This window comes from Desmodus rotundus, chromosome 11 (genome assembly GCF_022682495.2).
Source record: "Desmodus rotundus isolate HL8 chromosome 11, HLdesRot8A.1, whole genome shotgun sequence".
In the NCBI taxonomy this organism is placed as follows: Eukaryota; Metazoa; Chordata; class Mammalia; order Chiroptera; family Phyllostomidae; genus Desmodus; species Desmodus rotundus.
Window position 1 is genome coordinate 29,974,562 of NC_071397.1, and position 18,787 is coordinate 29,993,348.

The following is an 18,787-nucleotide window of genomic DNA, read 5'->3' on the forward strand; positions in this document are numbered from 1 at the left end:
TGAAATGATCTATCGATGAGAGAGGAGATAACATTTTCTTAAGACCAAATGATAGCAGGACAAAAAGGTCATAAGAGAAAATTAGAAGTTGGCATAGCCCAGAAGAGAGAGCGGAGCTCGGGCGTGAAAGGAGAGAGCAACAACTGCAGAAGGCCCCTGCTAATCAAACGCACAGGGACCCATCGCCATCTGACCGCGCGTGCGTGCTGCGTGTGCGTGTTAGATGGGACGGGCTGCGGGGACAGTCGCGAGTGCAGGCTCTGTGACAAGGGCCCTGGGGCTGGAAGTCCTGTCTCCGAAGGAAATCCTGTCTGCATGACCTTTTCAAGTTACCTCCTGGCCCTTCTGCTCAAGTATAAAAAGGGTTAGTGATTGCACTGACTATGTTAGATTCAGGCTGAACTTTTAAAAATCCCTGTACTCACCAAAGAACTGTGTTCATGATGAATATCAGTGTCAGGACGGAGGGAAAATGGGGACAGAACAGTACCTACATCAGGGGCTATTGTGAGGATCAGCTACACTAACACATATAAAATCCTACGGGGGGTTCCTGGCCTATAGTAAGTGCTCAATGATGCCAAGTATATTTTGCTTGTATCCATGGCAAAGGGCATTTTTAACATTTACTTCAGGTTGTACACAAAAATTACCAGGTATGAACAATGGATTATATTTTATTAGTTTATTTCTGTGAGTTGGAAATCTATTCTAAATCTGCCTGCTTACTTACTTACCTACCTATCTATCTATGGAGTGGTTAGCAATTTTATGTGTGTTTTAGGGAGAGAATTTGAGAACCACGCCAAACTTAAATACCGAGCTTCAACAGCACTGCGAATCAAATATACAATAACATGTTAACTTACGCAGACTGAGCAAATGTTCCGTCAGAGTCCAAAAGATTTGAATAGACATCTGAACATTACTGAATTCCGTATCAAAAAAAGCACCACCAGAATACCACCTGGAATTGTTAATAAATAAGACCATTCACTTTGGTTCTCCTACTTCGCTTTTGTAGCATGCCTTAAAAGCAATTACTATCCCACGACTGTTGACACAAGAGAAAAATTACCAGCTTGTAATTTAGAAGCAAGTGGAATAGACAGAAGGAAATTGAGTCACTCACACGGTTTCCAAGAAGAAGCAGATAACAGCCTAAATGTTAAAAGACACACATTCATTGCACCAAACAATAATCCAGACGTGTCTTCATATCTATTCATGAGAAAGAATAATCAGTAAAAAGCAGGAGGACAAATGATGGAAAAGACAATTGGAAGAGGCAGGAGAGAAAGTCTTTTATACCTGAATTATTATTTCTGGTCCATTAAATTATCAAAATCCAGATGAAAACTGCTGGTCTCCAAAGAGCCCTGTCAAACACTAGCCATAACTCAAGCACTATGCACAGGGAGCCTAAAGAAAATCAGGAGATTTAACGTCGATAGCCTGAGAAAACTGGCGGTAGTTTTATGAACATACTTTTACAAAACTCTCACATTTCATGAGACTTATGGCATGACTATTAATATGCTTTTAGGCAGGGAGAAATAAAACACAAGGGACACATTTCAGGTAAAATAATCTTTTCATGCTGCACCTAAGGGAATCTTCTGGGTTTCTTCACTTTGAAAAGATAATTACCCTACACCAAGTAACTGTCTCAAGGATAAAAAGAAGGGTAGGTCTTTTGTCTTCTCTCAGGAAAAATACAGAATTTACTTTTGGGGACTTACATTGTGAATTTAAGTATTCTTTGGATTACAGCTCCAATAAGCTGCATATAAAGGGAGAGCTTATGAATATTTCAGAAAAGGAGTAAGACAGAATGAAGCCTCAACTCCTCCTCCTACCTAGCATGTAAATATTGGGTTGCCCAAAAAGTTCATTTAATTTTTTCTGCAAAATAAAATACACATTTTTTATTTTCACCAATAACTGAATTGATTTGGATATTTTGACTATGTTGGCTATCTCCCGTGTGGTATTCCATCAATTGTTCTCAATTAATGTCTCAATTTGATCACTGTCAACTTTAACTGGTCTACCTGACGGTGGAGCATCGTCCAGCAAGACATCTCCAGCACGAAACTTTGCAAAGCACTTCTGATGCGTTCGACCAATCTCAGCACCTTCTCCATACACTGTGCAAATCTATGTATTGCGTTTCAGCTGCGTTTTTACCTTTCCTGAAATAATAAAGCATAATATGCCCAAAATATCGCTTATTTTCTTCCATCTTCAATATTAAAATGGCTACCCAAAAATTCACCAAGTTTGATAAGCTTTTTTTTTAAATGCACACTGATATGACAGCTGTCATAATACAATCTAAAAATTGTTTCAAATGAAGTTAAAGACAACTAAGTGCTACCAAAGCCATCACACAGGAAAACTGAATGGACATTTTGGCAAACTCAACAGCTTAACCCCCACCCAACAAAAAATCCAGACAAAGGGCCTCTTTAGTTCACTGCTGTCAGAGTATCTTCAAGATGCAGTCTCATTAACTGAGTCCTTTCACGAGCTCCTTAAATGTCTGAGTTGACCTGTCTTTGGGTCTTCCCTCATTACATTGAAATGTTTTAAAGTTCTTGTTCTTGCTTGGAAAATGCTATTTTTTAACTTTTCAATGTGATTAATTTGCAAAGGTGAAAGCAACTTCACCTGAAAGCATCAGCTTTAAACTCAGGAGAGCCTCAAAGGATTTCCAGTAAAGCACAAAAATCTGGTCAAAAGCATTATTGAAAACCTGACTGGCTTGAGTCACATTTCTCTGTAGCTGTTGCTTTTATTAAAGCAGTCTCAATCCTTTGTAAATAAGCTTTTTCCGAGAGCTGGACAGACAGGGTGCACAGGCAGGCAGGATTACCTGTGATCCAGAATGCACAGCCTCGTCAAGGCCACAGCAAGAGCAGTAGTTGTTGAGATACTGGAAACCTGAAAAAAGCCCCAACCACGGTTTTCTCCAATGGCCAGCCCAGTTTCTGTGGTTGCAACTCACACTGAGCTTCATTTGCAAATGGATTTGGCTGTCAATGTAGGAATCGTTCAATGCAAATATTTCTTTCCTAGCGTCTCAGCTCAGTTGAAAGAGTTGGCTGAAAATTAGTTAGCTGTATGGGAGACGCAAGCACCATGCCAGTTATTATGGAGGAATAATTGTACATGTATTGCCTGTTGCGCCTTTAATTTAATTTGGAGACCTTTCATCTTTTACTTTCCTTCATTTGCAACCAATTCTTAGTGAGCTAATCTTGTACCTGGTTCATTTTCCTCCTATGTTATCTGCGTTTACATCAACCATGGAAATGAGAAGCACTATGAATAAAAGATGAAGCCTGACTTGGGACATTCTTTCCTTAAGGGCTGTGAATTACTTAAAAACTGATCTGTGTGTGTGCGCATACATAGGGCTGAGATACAGACCTCAGTCCTACAGCATCCCTGATCAGCATCTTCCCTTCCCCCAAGGAGCTTCAGTGTGTAGATGTTTTATCTGGCCCTACCTTTTCCCGGAGAGAGCAGTGTCTACACTGTAATCCATGTGGAATCATTAATTCTAGAATTGGTTTAGGGGAGGCCATCCCATTAACGCATAAAACTAAGGATGCACGACTTCCATGAATCTGACTTTTGGGAGGGTTTCAGTACTGCTCCCCCTGAGAGGAAAGAATGAGTTGAAAAAAGGAAAACCGAATGTGCTGACATACAGGCATGGTGACCAGATGCCTACTCTGCCCAAACACACTGTGTGGGAAGGAAGGAGGATGCTGTTGGACAAAGGGACTGATCACAAAATTACAGTCTGCAAGGGGTCTCTAGGAGCTGTAGAATTTAAATTCTAAGTGTATCACGCATATTGTGCTTTAAAAAATTGCTTCTGTTGTGTATTTTGTATACTTGGTTCCTCCACATTAAAAGAAGTTGCACATGCTCTTAATTTTATTTTCATTATTTCACTACTTCCAACTGTACACAATTTTAGCACCTTGAAAATTTTGCTTTTTTCCCTTTATAGTTTCCTCTGGCCACTACTATTTTTTTTCTCCTCACCCTCTCCTTTCTTATATCTTCTTCCCCGCCCCCCCATAGACCAATGGAAAAAACCAAAAAACAAAAAACTACTGGATTCTTCTCTTGCTGTTTAACATCCACCACCAACAAGCCTTCCTTTCAGTTTGGGAAGCATCAAAGGAAGACTGTTCTGAATCATTTTACTGCCTGTAGTGCCAACTCTTCCTTCCTCTTTATCTAACATCTCACAGAAGGGGCTAGCAGCTGGGGATAAACTGGAAATCACTCTCCCCTCATAGCCCAGCCCCCTAAAAGGTTAATTAGTAATGATGTGCATTACTTTACATACACAAGACTGCATTTTCCCAGGTAAGGCAACTTCCAAGTTGTAGGAGAAAAGTGGGTTTAAATTGAGGTGAACTGACATGTAACAGTCTGTGCTTCAGAATACAAACCACATCTTTTGGGAGAGAGAGTACACAAGCAGAAAACTAAAAACCCAACTTAAAAACATCAGATGGTATTTCTAATCTTGGTTATAGTGAAGTCTATACCATATATTTATTTCTTCTGAAGCAACATGAACAGAAAGCCCTACATCCTGAAAGGATAGACAAGAAAAGATGGAGAGCAATCACTGGTCCTTTTATTCATGAAGAAGAGGATGAATAGAAATGAAGGCAGCAATTGCCTTTAAGAAATGGATTTTTTTAAAAGCCACATAGGCAGAAAAATTAAACTGGAAGTGTACAGAGTAGCTTTGTCCGAGGTTAAGAAAGCCAAACAGATGTTAAGATGAAAGTGTGGGGCACATATGATTACTAGACACACAGCTTATCCAGTTTATCTGGGGAAGAAGCAGGGGAGGGGAGACGATGGAGTCCGAGAGGCAGGAGATGTCAAGGAATTTTGCGTAGAGGAAGGCAATGGCCCCATGGGATGTCAAAGGATCCAAGATTTTTTTCCAGCTGTATTTGTGTATGAAGAAGAAAACGGACAAAACCACGTAACTCAGTCTCACTTGCAGAACACACACAGGGACCACAACATACCAGTCTCAAAAAATAACACCCGTTCTAACCCGGTGCCAGCTTGGCTGGTTGTGCGCACCCGTGGTCTTCCAAAGGAAAAGAAGGCCATTTCAGCAGCTGGGGCTGGACTGCACGCAGGACCTCGCAGCGAGCGCCACGATGCAATGGCACCGTGCAAGAGTGGACTGGCTAACTCACTGAAGAGCAGACCTTCGAGAAAGGTGGAGAAAAGGAACCCGACAGTGCAGCTGGTAGCTCCGACTGCGAAAATAACATAACCACAAAGCAGAACAGTCTCAAGTCATTTGCCAAAGGGTTTCCTTGAAAAAGAGGTAGTCTGCAGAGTGGGAAAGGGCCTTTTGTGGGGTGGGAGAAGAAACAGAGGGAGGACCCCCTAGAAGGCACCGTTTTCATTAATGATCATTTCCATGCCAATGGATTGTGCCAGGGAAATTTGTTTCTGGGATGATTTTTTAATAACCATCTCCACCTTCCTCTCTGTAAGGTTCTAGAATCCCAGCCACACTTGTGAGTGCTGAAAGGCCTCGGGAGTAACCAAGCGGACCCTGACTGCCCTCTCCATCTGGGCTTCACCCTCAGGCCATCCAGATCCTGTTCCTGGAAATCATTCCCGCGCCCCACACCTGTGCTACTCTCTCGGCCCAATGTTGGGGCCAGGCAGAGAGCAAAGCCCCTGGCCAGACTTCCTCCCTTGAGTCGCAGTGGTCCTTATCCCTCACCCCAAACCTCACCCCCTTGGCCAGGGAAGCATGGCAGGGATGACAAAGGCTGAGGGCTGCCTCCGAGGAGCGCTCCACCTGGAGTCCCAAAAGAGTGCACTGAGAAGTGACAACGCCAAGTACAACCGCAGCCCGGCCGACCACGGAGGCCCCCTCCCACCCTTGCCCCCAAGCTGGGGAGGGCCGGCCACTACCTCCTGGAAGAGCTCCAGGCTGTAGGTGTTGTCGTCGTCGGCGAAGAAGAGCACGCCGGGCTCCGCGTGCTGGTGCTGGTGTCGCTGGCGCAGCCAGGCGAGGCCGGCGTTGCGCTGCTCGGTTGCGCGCGGCAGTCCCGGCCGCTTGTAGCGCCGCGGCGTGGGCACGTGCAGGTGCGTGCTGGGCAGGCCGGCCCGCGCGAGGAAGCGGCTCACCAGCTCGCTGCGCGCCGCCGCGTCCTCCACCAGGATCCAGTGCAGCTGCGCCACCTGGCGGAACGTGTTGGCCAGGCGGGTCAGCTCGGCTTTCTGCACCGGCCGGCTGTAGGTGGGAGTGATGGCATAGATGGTGGGCAGAGGCGGCTCCGGCTGCGGCTGTAGCTGCGGCCGCGACTCGTTGCGCTTCTCCGAGCCGCGCCCCCGGTCGCTCCTGCGGAGCGGGAGTCGGGCACTCCCGCGGCCCAAGGCATAGGGGGAGAAGTAGGGGCGCGGGGTGAGCGAGGGCGCGGGCCTGCGGGTGTCCACGTCGAGCATGATGATGACGATTAAGATCCAGGGCAGGAGAATGAAGAAGCGGCTGAACAGCACAGACTTCATGGTGCGCTCTTCCCCGGCCTCTCGGACGCCCCTTAGAGGGGCCAGACAGTGGACCCCAGCGCGCAGTTTGGACGGTGGCGGCGCCCGCACTCAGGAAGCTGCGGCCCGCGCTCTCTCCATAGGGTCGGGCGGCGCTGCGGGGTCCAGGAGCAGCGATTTCAGCGCTTGGGCGTGGGGTATAGGCGCAGGTGCCAAGGAGCTGGGGCTACAGGGAGTGCAGGCAGGCGGGCAGGTGCTGCCCCGCACTCCGGGTGCGTCGGTGGGAAGCGGGACTTGGTCCAGCTGCGCGCTGCTACTCAGAGTTGTGCCAAACGCCCGGAAGACGGCGATCCCCACTGCGCTCTCTCCGAAGAGTGGGAACAGGGGGCTGGACCCCCCCGGGATCGCCTCGCCGCTCCCGTCCCGCGCGCTGCGTGCAAATGGACTCCAACCGTGGGCTCTCTGGGGCACCTTCGAGGGCTGGAGGCAGGCGCTTAGGGCTTCCCTTGGTCACATCCCAGCCGGAGCGGCGAGGACCAAGAGGGGACGCCAGAGATGCAGGACCTCAGCTCCGTTCCCGCGCTGCTGCAGAAGCCTGCACTCCTGTCCCTCGCTCAGCTCTTAGAACCTCTCCCGGCTCCGCCAGCAAGATCCCAAACCAAGGAAAGAAAGAAAAAGCGAGGGGGCGGGGGCGCTGCGGACTCCGGCGTCCTCCCAGTCCTCCTGTGGGAAGACAGCAGCGCTGCTACTGGCTGAGAGGGGCTACGAGAGGCAAGTGGGGAGGGGGGGCCCGGTTCTCCGCCGGGTCTAGCGCTGACGGCCCTGCAAGCTAGCTCTGGAGGCGGCTGCTGCGCCGCCGAAGGAGACGAGGGAGGCGGGTCCCCGAGGGGCGCACGACCTCCGGGAGCGGGTGGATGCTATTCTGCTCCTCTCCGTGCGCTCCCAGCTTTCTGAAATACTGCAAGGTTTTTGGAGATCAGACAGAAAACCCATTCACGTGCAGAAAACTGGGGAGACTTAGAGGCGGGCGAGGGCAGCGGATTCTTTGGCTCCCAGCTGCGGGGTTGGTGTGCTGGGCGTGTGCCGAACAGCGGCAACAAAAAGCGCTTTCACTGAAAGGCAAAAATCACTGGAAGGCCTGAGAGACCAAGGGGGGCCGACAAAGGTGTTTGACGCGTGAGTTAGCCCCGTTAAGAAAGAATCAATCCGAACGGTTGCTGCCTGACTGCAGTTAGGTCTGTGGGGGGAAATTCCTGAAACTCCACTTGAATATGTTTGATTTGCGTTTCTTCGGTAATTTGGAGTCACAGTTACTCTCAGTTCGCTGCCATAGGAATTATTCCTTTTGACCCTCCCAAACGATCCTTTCAGGGAGGCCTGCGAAGTAGAATCACCTCCATTTTGTGGATGAGGAAGCTGAGGCTCAGAGTTCAAAGTGATTTCTCCGAGGTCAGTGTTAAGTGGCCAAGTGAAAATGCAGCGTGATCCCCCGGGTGCAGCCAGCGGCCTCCCCGGTGCGCGGCCTGGAGAAATCCCGTCGGACCCAGCCGACCGGGCGGAGCTGGCCCTCCTGCAGGTAACCATTGACGCGTCCGGAAGAACTGTGACACTGTCCGGAAGACCACGAGTAAACACTTGGTGCTTAGTTTGGACTTTTTCTGTCTAGCGGACCTTCTGGCTGAGTCGCTGGCTGCCTGTAATGTACCAAGAGGACAGAAGAGGGGCCACGTTCCACAGTCACGTCCCAAGGAGGTGCTTGCTAAGCTGCAAGAAAGCCTTTTCCCCCCAGTTTCCCCAGCCTATGATAATTTCTGAGTCCATCTTCCCACAGCTGTGTCTTCCTCCGTCTTGCTGACAAATAAATTCCTCCGGTTGAGCTTTTTGAGTGGGGGCGGATGCCCTTCCAGCCTTCCTGACCTCCTGGACCTCTCGGCCCTATCCTTGCTGCGCCCTCCTATCACCCGGCGCTGGCGCGCCTGTCAGTTTCCCTTACTTTCCTCCCCCCCCACCCCCGGGGTGAAATGTACAGATTTAACAGCGCCGCTCCCCCGGGGCCCCCGCAAGGACAAGTCTTCTGTCCCGACCTCCCCGGATCACCCACAGCTCATACTTAAATTCCGCAGATTAGTACATCCTAAACACAGAAAAGGAGGAATCCATTAGAACGCTTCATGTATTCTGCGCTACCAAGTGGGCCTGTGAACACAGGGTGGGGCAAAAGTAGGTTTACATTTGTGAGTTGGCACAACCCAGAGTTTATTCTTGTATTGCTATTTATTAATTGTTGTATTATTTTCCATGCCAGCAACTGTAAACCTACTTTTGCCACACCCTGTATAACACAACCTCGGAGTAAACGTGTCCTCGTAAGGCCTGCGGTCGGCCCGCAGAAATCAATGTCCTCCTTCCTGGGGAAGGGGGAAGGGAATGGCATTTAGTAAAGGCTTTTCTTGAATAGTAGAAAGCAGCACCCCCACAAAGATTACAGAAGTCTCATGCGTCCTGTCAGAAGTGTTAATGTAGTTGAAGAGAAATGCCTTGTGTGTTAGCTGGAGTAAAGCTCAAGTGGTTGCTGAATGACGTGAAAAAGCGTCACTAACCTTGTTAGCAGGGAACACTTACTTATTCCCACTACTCTGTAAAACCTGCTTCCTAATTGCTGCTGCTTTAGCAACCAGGGCTGTTCAGAGATAAGACACTTTCAAACTCAATCAAATTTTGGAATTTGAGGTTTTAACTGGTGCCCAGGACTCACAGGTGTCATGCAACGCAGCACATGACTAGTACAACCACATCGTGAGGTCACTTCATCTTTTCTATTATCCTCAGTCAGCCTGGGAATCCGGGGTTTCCTCATTCCGTCGTCCCTTGGGGGCATCCTGGTTTTGCAGTCTGGCAGAACTGGTTCCATTCCCAGCTGGGCTGCTTAGGTGACTTTGGAAAGTCAATGAGCTTCTCAAAGCCTCAGTTTCTCACCTGGAGAATGGAGAAATTAATACATACTTCACCAGAATCTTGTAAGGACTAAATAGGACAAATTAGGTAAAGTATTTTGCAGAGGAGCTGGTATTGTGAGGGCAATCAATAAATGCTTTTTAAATACAGGTAGCATGTCCTCTAAAGATCTTAGGAGATCTTGCAGGATCCTCATCTAAGAATATAAAACGAAACCCATTCTAAACAGGACTGACCGTGCCTCCCAATAGGGCTCCCATGTGTCAGGGAGGTGTTACTGTGTGTGGTAGAGCTTTTCCAAGTTGAGGTAGGAAAGGGAAGAAAGAGTAAATCAATTTACCCCAAAGAAAATGTGCAGCTTGTCACCACTAAGGATGATATGATTCCGAGTGGAATTTATTTCAAACTACTGAATATGCCGTAATGTTTTCGTCAGTGTCTCAAAAATATGGACCCACATGTTTTATGATCAAATCTCAGTAAAGATATCAAAATACAAAAATTATTAAGAATGTCCATTTGAAGCATAAAATGAGGGTTAAACAGTTTTAAGTGCAAGATTTTATCATTCTTAAAATATTTAGGTAATTTATTAGGGGCTGGAATAGAAACAACTCCTTTAAATGGAAGCTTGAAGAAATGTCATTTTTATGAAGCATAATCACTGGGTAGCTCTAGTACTTTCCCCTAAAACAATTTAAACTTGATGTGTGGCTGATAATGAAGGTTGGTGGAAATCACTAGAGTAATTAAAATGATTACCTAACTTTGGAGCTTCTGTACATCCTCTCAGTGTTTATTTTCATTTAATCTCTCTAATTATTTGTGTAACAAATGAGCCTTGCTTCATCTGCACTAATGAAGGCTGAGATCGCTGGCGCCAGCCCCTGCATTTCAGCATGCAGTAGTTGTTCTCAAATAAACAAAGGTTAAAAAAATCCCATCTGGGGAACTAACAAAAACATATTGTATAATCACTAAACAGTGACAGTTTGCCTTGATGAGTAACACGCATCTGCACTTCTGCCGCAGAAAGATCTCTGCACAGGGAGTGCACTACACGGGCTGATCCTATCTGACAGTTGAGCCCAGGGTTCTGCTCGTGTGACTAAATCAACCTTCAGAAGAGCATCTGGGGACATCGCTGATATTCTTAGTCAAGTCAGAAAGAGAGCAGGAAAAAATATCTATTCACAGTAATATATTTGTGAATATATCATAATATGGGTATGCAAATCAGGTTGTAAACAGAACCAGAACTAAACCATGTACGAGTAATAATGTAATGTGGGGCTATCGATAATCAATACCCGCATGCATGTGAACCTAAGTACTCTCTGTTAAACTATCAAACACCCAATTGTGTGAAAGGGCGATATCACCATGAAGAATTCTAACAGCCTCGGACCCCAGGGTTAGGTGACAGTCGCATGGGTGGCTGTCAGCAAAATGACACCCAAACCATGATTAAATGGTGTCTTCAGTTTATTTTATTTCCATGCATCTGGATCCTCTACAAAAATCACTTTGGCCTAGAATTATTCTAAATTATAGTGCTTCCTTAAAATTTTAGACATTTGCAGTTGTTAGGCATAAAATGTGACATTAGAAGTAATTTGTTTGGTAAAATCCCATTTTTTATAGAATGAGTTGGGATCAACGTTATTCAGTAAAAAGCAGTTTTCTAGAAAAGTAAAAATTGGCAATTTATCCTAATAATTTTATTAAAAATAATTCAACCATGGCTGGTGTGGCTCAGTTGGTTGAAGCGTTGTCCCCTAAACTGAGAGGTCGTGGGTTTGATTCCCAGTTAGTGCACATGCCTAGGTTGCCAGCTTGGTCCCCAGGTGGGGTACAGAGGAGAGGCAACCAATCAATGTTTCTCTCCCTCTCCATCTCCCTCCATTCTCCTCTCTCTAAAATCAGTAAGCATGTCCTTGGGAGACGGTAAATTAATTAAATAAATAAATAAATAAATAAAAATAATTCAATTCAGTTTGAATAATAGCTGAGGAGAAAACATTCCCGTGTTCCTCCTTTTCCACAAAAACCCAATAAAACATCATAAAGAATATGAGCGGCCATTATATCTTTTTCTTCACTATCTTAAAAATTGGCATTTACATTAAAATGCTAATTTGTTAGAAATGGAATTTAACTGTGAAATTGCACAACCTACCTACCTTTTGCAAATTTTAGTACAAAGGAGATAATGTCGATCAGCAATTTTCCACCTTTTTCATCTCATAGCACACACAAACTAATTACCAGAATTCTGTGGCACACTAAAAAATATATTTTTGACTAATCTGACAAAAAGAATAGGTATAATTTTGATTTACTCCCACCAGACAGCTATTGTTATGGTGGCTGTTGTCATTTTAAAATTTGACAATCTAAGGGAAAAGAGGTCAGAGCCCTGACGAAATAGTCAGGCATTGCATGTTTTAAAAATTCTTGCTGCTCAGTGGTTGAAAATTGCTGATGTAGGTGAAAGTATTTTAAACACTATAAATCACACATGTAAAATAGAGAAGATTGGCCATGAATTGATATTGTTGAAGCTGGGAGATCACACATGGGGTTCCTTATATAATTGGGCCTATTTTTACATGTTTCCAAATTTCCTTTGAAAAGTTAAAATACCCAAACTAGGTTATTACCTACTACAGTTAGTTTATCAAAATAATGCTGGCGTCACAATCCAGAAGCTGAGTTGGTAGATTGCTCCGTATCTCACCGAGTCAGTGTCTCAGTCCTGCAAATAGGTCAATTCACTTACACAGTTATTGCCCATTTCAGGGGGCGTCGGTGTAGGTGGAAGCGGGGGACATCTCAATTAGCCCTTTTTATAGAAGGACTAACGGGCATGGAATGGGGGTCATTTCTATGGAAACAAAAGAAAAACAAAGTTTAATGATTAGAACAAACTACACACTCAGTTTTTTAGTCCGGAGGGCAGTCAGTCAAGCAGATTTTTAGATATTGGGCTTCAAGTGCCTTTAGGTAGAGGAGGGAGGACAGTCAGTGGCAATCCAATTAATTTTTTTTTCTAGTTTGAATGCCTCTGGTGGTGGCAGGTGTTATGGCGAACTTTCCGTGTGGCCTACACAGTGGCAGGCGTGCAGGTTGCCCAGACATGATTCCTTGTGGTGGTTGCTTTAACATTCAGATCAAGTCACCCAGCCTCGCCTTGCAGCGCTTCAGAAAAAGGGCAGTTGTAATTTTTAGTGATGTCAAGTCAGGAAGGTGGGAGAAAAATAGAAAATACTAATTATTGACAAAATATACAGCATTGCAGGAGCCAGTTTACAAAGAGAAAGAAAGCCCACAGTCAGTGAACATGGCACTTTTTGACAATCCACGAGGGTGTGTTATAGTTTTTACTGAAACACAAAATTTCCCCTCTACTATCATCTCCATTTTTATTGGAGATAGTAACTGAAGCAAGACAAATTTGTTTGTAAAACAAGTCTACTCTCATTACACTGGGGTTGGTTATTAACATAAGTGCGACAAGAATAGTGATTTATCATATAGGCTCTTGTTAAGTCTACTTTGCTGGAACTTTTAATAAGGAATCTCAGACTGGACCTTTAAAAGCCTATAAAGGTACATAATCCAAGTCAAGAATTTGGCACCAGACTTTGCCTGCAATACTATATAGATTTGGGTAAATTACTCTCTTTTAGAGGTCCCCAGGTTTCCTGTGTCTGCCAGGAAATGATCTTCAATGCTCACCTATAGGTGGGGAATCCCATAAGCAAGGCACCAGGCTGGTATTTCAAGGGACTTTACAAAGTTGACCTTAGTGCCTTAAATCTATCTGGCCATATCTAATTCTATGCATGTTTTTCTCAAATATAATGTTCCAGTCGAAGCTGTGGTAAAATAACCAATGTTTCGAACTATGTCCCATTGAGAAGAACACATCCTTATTGCTAACAACTATTATATTGTCATGAATATAAAAATATTCAAAAAGAGTTTCCAAATTCTGAAGGGATCGGTAAGGAGAAAAAAAGAAATTTGTTTCAAAACAAAATTTGTTTCAATTTTGTTTACAAATTCTGTGTAATTTACAAAATATCTGTAAGTTACAGATAATTTAAGAGAAAAGAGAAAATTAATTTTTAATCTGGAAGATAAAATATTGAAAAATAAATTTAAATGTTTTAAATGTAAAAAATGTAAAAATATTGCAAACCTGTTAACATTTTCGTTGTTTTAACAAAAATTAATTAAAAAAATAATTTACTTAGTCCCACATAATTAATTTTGCTTGATCTGGTTTTGCTTGATCTTGGGTTAGCACGTTTATGAATCAATCAGTTTCTCCATTAGCTTTCTAGAAGTTCTTAGCTAGTACAGTGATATGATTTTAAAATTATCAGAAACCTATATTCTAGGGTGCTTGTCCTAGTTCTTTCATGAATGTCTTTGAAGATGAAGCACTTTTACTTGTAGTTGATTGCAAACATTTTCAGGAAAGCATCAGAGTGAAAAATAACTCTCTGTGAATAACAAAACACTCAAAAATAGCCATGGTTAAAGGTCTGGTGAGAGTTCATTGTAATGTAATTGATGAGGCAATTTGGTTATTTCTGTGACATATAATATTTTAAGATAATAATTGTAATTATGTTTGGTTAGACAGGTTGTAAGAACATTGACAACTTTTCTAGGAATTTTATACAATTTTTGAAATACTTAGTAGCACATACTCATACAAATATAGGCTGTTTTTTAAACAGCCTATATAAAAAATATATTTTATATTTTTAAATAAATATAAAAAATGTATTTTTTATATTTATAAATATAAATATAAATAAAAAATAAAATAAATAAATAAATAAATAAAATATTTAAAAAAAAAAGGTTAAGCATTACTTTTATTTGTCAATGTTTCCTATGTAATTAAACATATCGAATAAGCCTAATGAATTCAACAGCTCTCTTTTCAGAAGGAGAGAGAACAAATCTTCTGAGATCATGTCCTTCATACCCTTTTTCTTTTCTTTGTTTTACAACCTGCTTTCCCTGCAAACTTTGCATACAAAATTGTTTCCCTTCACTCTTATGGTTTCTAGTAGTTTCATTTACATATATTGATACTGGTCATATATAGGGAGCCTTCAAATAATGTCGTTTAGTTATAATGTCCGTGAGATGCCGTAGAAATTTACCTTGTTTCTACCAGTTAGCCTATGGTAAAACTGGTTTCATTATACATTGTTTTGCTTAAAATTGCAGAACCTATCAATGATATTAAGTGAGGACTTACTGTATGAGCATACTGTAGCAAACTAGCCAATTTTATGCATATACAATTTTGTACATTTTTTCATAATATGCCTTTTTAGCGTGACAAATGAACATGTTTATTAGCAGACTCAAATATCTTTTGTCTCGGTAAAAGTTAAGAAGTCAAAAATAAATCAACTTTAACTTATTTTTCTTTTTTTAAAATATTTTATTGATAATGCTATTACAGTTGTCCCATTTTACCCCCTTTATTCCCCTCCGCCCTGCACACCCCCTCCCACCCTCATTCCCTCCCTTTAGTTCATGTCCATGGGTCATACATATAACTTCTTTGGCTTCTACATTTCCTATGCTATTCTTAACTTCCCCTTGTCTATTTTCTACCTACCATTTATGCTACTTATTCTCTGTACCTCCCCCCTCCACTTCCTCACTGATAACCTTCCATATGGTCTCCATTTCTATGATTCTGTTCATGTTCTAATTGTTTTCTTAGTTTGTTCCTGGGTTTTTTTTTTCAGGATCAGTTGTTAATAGCTGTGAGTTTGTTGTCATTTTACTGTTCATAGTTTTGATCTTCTTTTTCTTAGATAAGTCCCTTTAACATTTCATATATTAAGGGCTTGGTGATGATGAACTCCTTTAGCTTGACCTTATCTGGGAAGCACTTTATCTGCCCTTCCATTCTAAATGATAGCTTTGCTGGATAGAGTAATCTTGGATGTAAATCCTTGCCTTTCATGACTTCACATACTTCTTTCCAGCCCCTTCTTGCCTGCAAGGTGTTTTTTTGTTTTGTTTGTTTTGTTTTGTTTTTGAGAAATCAGCTGATAGTCTATGGGAACTCCTTTGTAGGTAACTCTCTTCTTTTCTCTTGCTGCTTTTAAGATTCTCTCTTTATCTTTAATGTTCGGTAATGTAATTATAATGTGCCTTGGTGTGTTCCTCCTTGGGTCCAGCTTCTTTGGGACTCTCTGAACTTCCTGGACTTCCTGAAAGTCTATTTCCTTTGCCAGATTGGGGAAGTTCTCCCTCATTATTTTTTCAATTAAGTTTTCAATTTCTTGGTCTTCCTCTTCTCCTTCTGGCACCCCTATGATTCAGATGTTGGAATGTTTAAAGATGTCCTGGAGGTTCCTAAGCCTTTCCTCATTTTTTTGAATTCTTGTTTCTTCATTCTGTTCTGGTTGAATGTTTCTTTCTTTCTTTGCTCCAAACCATTGATTTGAGTCCTGGTTTCCTTCCCAGTGATGGTTCCCTGTAGATTTTTCTTTATTTCACATAATGCAACCTTCATTGCTGCTTGGGTCTTTTTTATGCGGTTGAAGTACCCAGTGAGTTCCTGGAGCATCCTGATAAGCAGTGTTTTGAATTGTGCATCTGATAGGTTGGCTATCTTTTTGTTACTTAGTTGTATTTTTTCTGGAGCTTTGATCTGTTCTTTCATTTGGGCCATTTTTTGTCTTGGTGTGCCTTTCCATAAAGGGGCATATCCTTAGGTGTTCAATTTTCTGTCAGTTCTGGTTGTTTTTTGTTTTTAAATTTGTTGTGGTTCTTCTTTTGGTTGTGTGGGGAGGCACAGTGTGTCTACCTATGCCTCCATCTTGGCCGGAAGTCCCTTATGTTATTTTTCTTGTAGATAAATCAAGTATGTATCAGAGAAAAAAATCACATAAGCAAAGAACCTAAAAGTTAAAACACATGGGTCTTTCCAGTGTTTTTTTTATTGTTGTTGTTTAGTGCCATTCTTGACATACAGTAAGCACTTTATTTTTTATTGTATGCTTTGTTCCTGGTGTGAATTTGTAACTTTATAATTGTAAACATCTAGGAGCTTATGTAACTAGGAAGCTCAGGTAGAAGAATTTGTATGTCTGCACTCTATTGAATGTTGACAACTCTGAAAACATGTCTATTTTTATGAAGCCCACAAACTTTAACTAACTTTTATTTACTGAAGATTATCCCAGATCATGTGAACTTGAAAAACATTGGGGTTAGTTTTTACATATTTGACAGTTTTATGAATTTTTACAGTACTTATTTTTCTTAAGCCAATTAAATAGAGCTCTTTACAAATTAATTTTGGCCATGTTATCTGGAGGTAGGAAAAAGATCACATACAGGGTGGGGCAAAAGTAGGTTTACATTTGTTCATATAAAAATAAGGCAACAATTAATAAATACCAATACAAGGATACACTCTGTTTTGAGTACTCACAACTATAGAGCTACTGTGCCCCGCCCAGGGTACATAAATGCATACAGAGACATAAACGTATAGGCAGATGCAGAGATTTTATAGTTTTCATTTTAATTTTTATTCACGATTTACATATAAATACAGAAACTCAAAATATACCAATTTATATGAGAGTTGATTCTCATCTTTGTCTTATTTTTTCCTTTTAATCTGATGTTCCCATAGGTAGCAATAGGCATTTGTTTACAATAAGAGATGTTTAAAAATCCTTTTAGATATAGAAGTCCAAATCTTCCAAAGTCTATCTATTTCAATGTGACTTCAAACCAATAAGCCTTTTAATGGATTAACTGTGGTCACAAGAAGTGTCCCCAGACAGGGTGCAAAAGAGGCAGCCCACCCAGGTTCCAGAGCCACGCCCAGGTTCCAGAGCCACACCCATAGACAGTCTTTAAAAGCGAGAAAGACCTAGACAAGCCCCCTGAGAATGAGGAACTGTGGCAGCACACCCGCCACAGATGGCCCGCAGCACACACGTCTGTCCCACCACATTCTCAGGGTCCCCACTCTGACCGCCGGCTGCCTGCAGCCACAGACCCAACAGTCTGCGGGCCCCGGCAAATGGAACACCAAGCCCCGCTCTCAGTACACAAATGAGACCAAAAGGAGAGCAATAGCTGCCCCCGATGTGGACATGATTGACAGCCGATGGGTACCAAGACCAGATTCACAAGGTCACAATCCAAAGAACTAGTTTTTTCAAAAATGTTTCTTCCCCTGCCAACCTGAACTTGGAAAGGAAGGGACAAGGATACATTTTTACCTTCCTCTCTGGACCACTACTACAGAGATCCAGGAAAGCTTCTGCCAGCTTTTGCCAGTTCTCCGGTCCCAGCCACAGGGTTTGGAGAGAGTGGGAGTGGGCATGCCAGCCTTTACGATCACATCCTCATTGTCGGGAAACTGTAGGGGAGGCAAACCGAGGGTCTCTGGCTGGCCCTGAGAACGAAGCAGACGTAAAACTGATTAACAGGAGAAAACCATACAAACTAATACAGGTTTCACGTGACATGGGAACGCTAATAAGGAAATGATGACCCCCAAGGAAGTGGCAAAACCTATGCTTTTATACTAGGATGAACTGAGAAGCATCTTGAGAAACTGACTAAAATATATGAGAGGCTTGAGCCAAAGATAAGAATTATTTTAACACGGTCTGTTTGTATGGAATTTTCTCAGCTTCAACTCCTCTATGGTGATAATAATTTTTTTCCTGGTATGGGGAGAACATCTTTCACCTGGGAGTTTTATCTCCCGCTTTCAGGAAGAGGAGGATCAGAGAACCCTTCTTATACCTGCTGTTTTTCAAGTGCCTTTAGCTTAACGTAATATTCATGACAAATGGCATATTTTGGGGTGGCACATTCTATCACCCTTCAGGCTTCTATAACAAAGTAGCACACAGTGGGTGGCTTAAGCAACAAATATTTGTTTGTCATAGTTCTGGAGGCTTATAAGTCCAAGATCAAGGTGTCAGCAGATTCAGTGTCTGGTGAGATCCCTCTGCTGAGCTACTGACTGCTTCCTTCCCACTGCATCCTCACAAGGCAGAGAGAGGGTGCGCGCTCTGTGGAGCCCGGGTTATAGGGGCTCTAATCCTGTTGTTAAGAGCTCTGCTCTCATGACCTAATTACCTCCCCTAAACCTCACCTTCTAATACCATTACACTGGGAGTTAGGGTTTTGTTATATGCATTTTAAGGGGACACAAACATTTAGTCCAGTGCACAGGGATAGA

General features: G+C 42.9%; 1 protein-coding gene and 1 pseudogene across 1 annotated transcript in view; one reads left to right on the forward strand and one right to left on the reverse strand.

Annotated features, from left to right (window-relative positions):
* Positions 1 to 6,621, reverse strand: part of B3GAT2 (beta-1,3-glucuronyltransferase 2) — a 68,793-nt gene extending 62,172 nt beyond the window's left edge. Inside the window, exon 1 of the mRNA XM_024576668.3 lies at positions 5,989 to 6,621. Coding sequence (XP_024432436.2) covers positions 5,989 to 6,585 — 597 coding nt within the window. The 5' untranslated portion in view covers positions 6,586 to 6,621. The remainder of the gene's footprint in view (positions 1 to 5,988) is intronic.
* A 1,417-nt stretch (positions 6,622 to 8,038) lies between these two features.
* Positions 8,039 to 18,787, forward strand: part of LOC112319341 (heterogeneous nuclear ribonucleoprotein A1-like) — a 114,571-nt pseudogene continuing 103,822 nt past the window's right edge.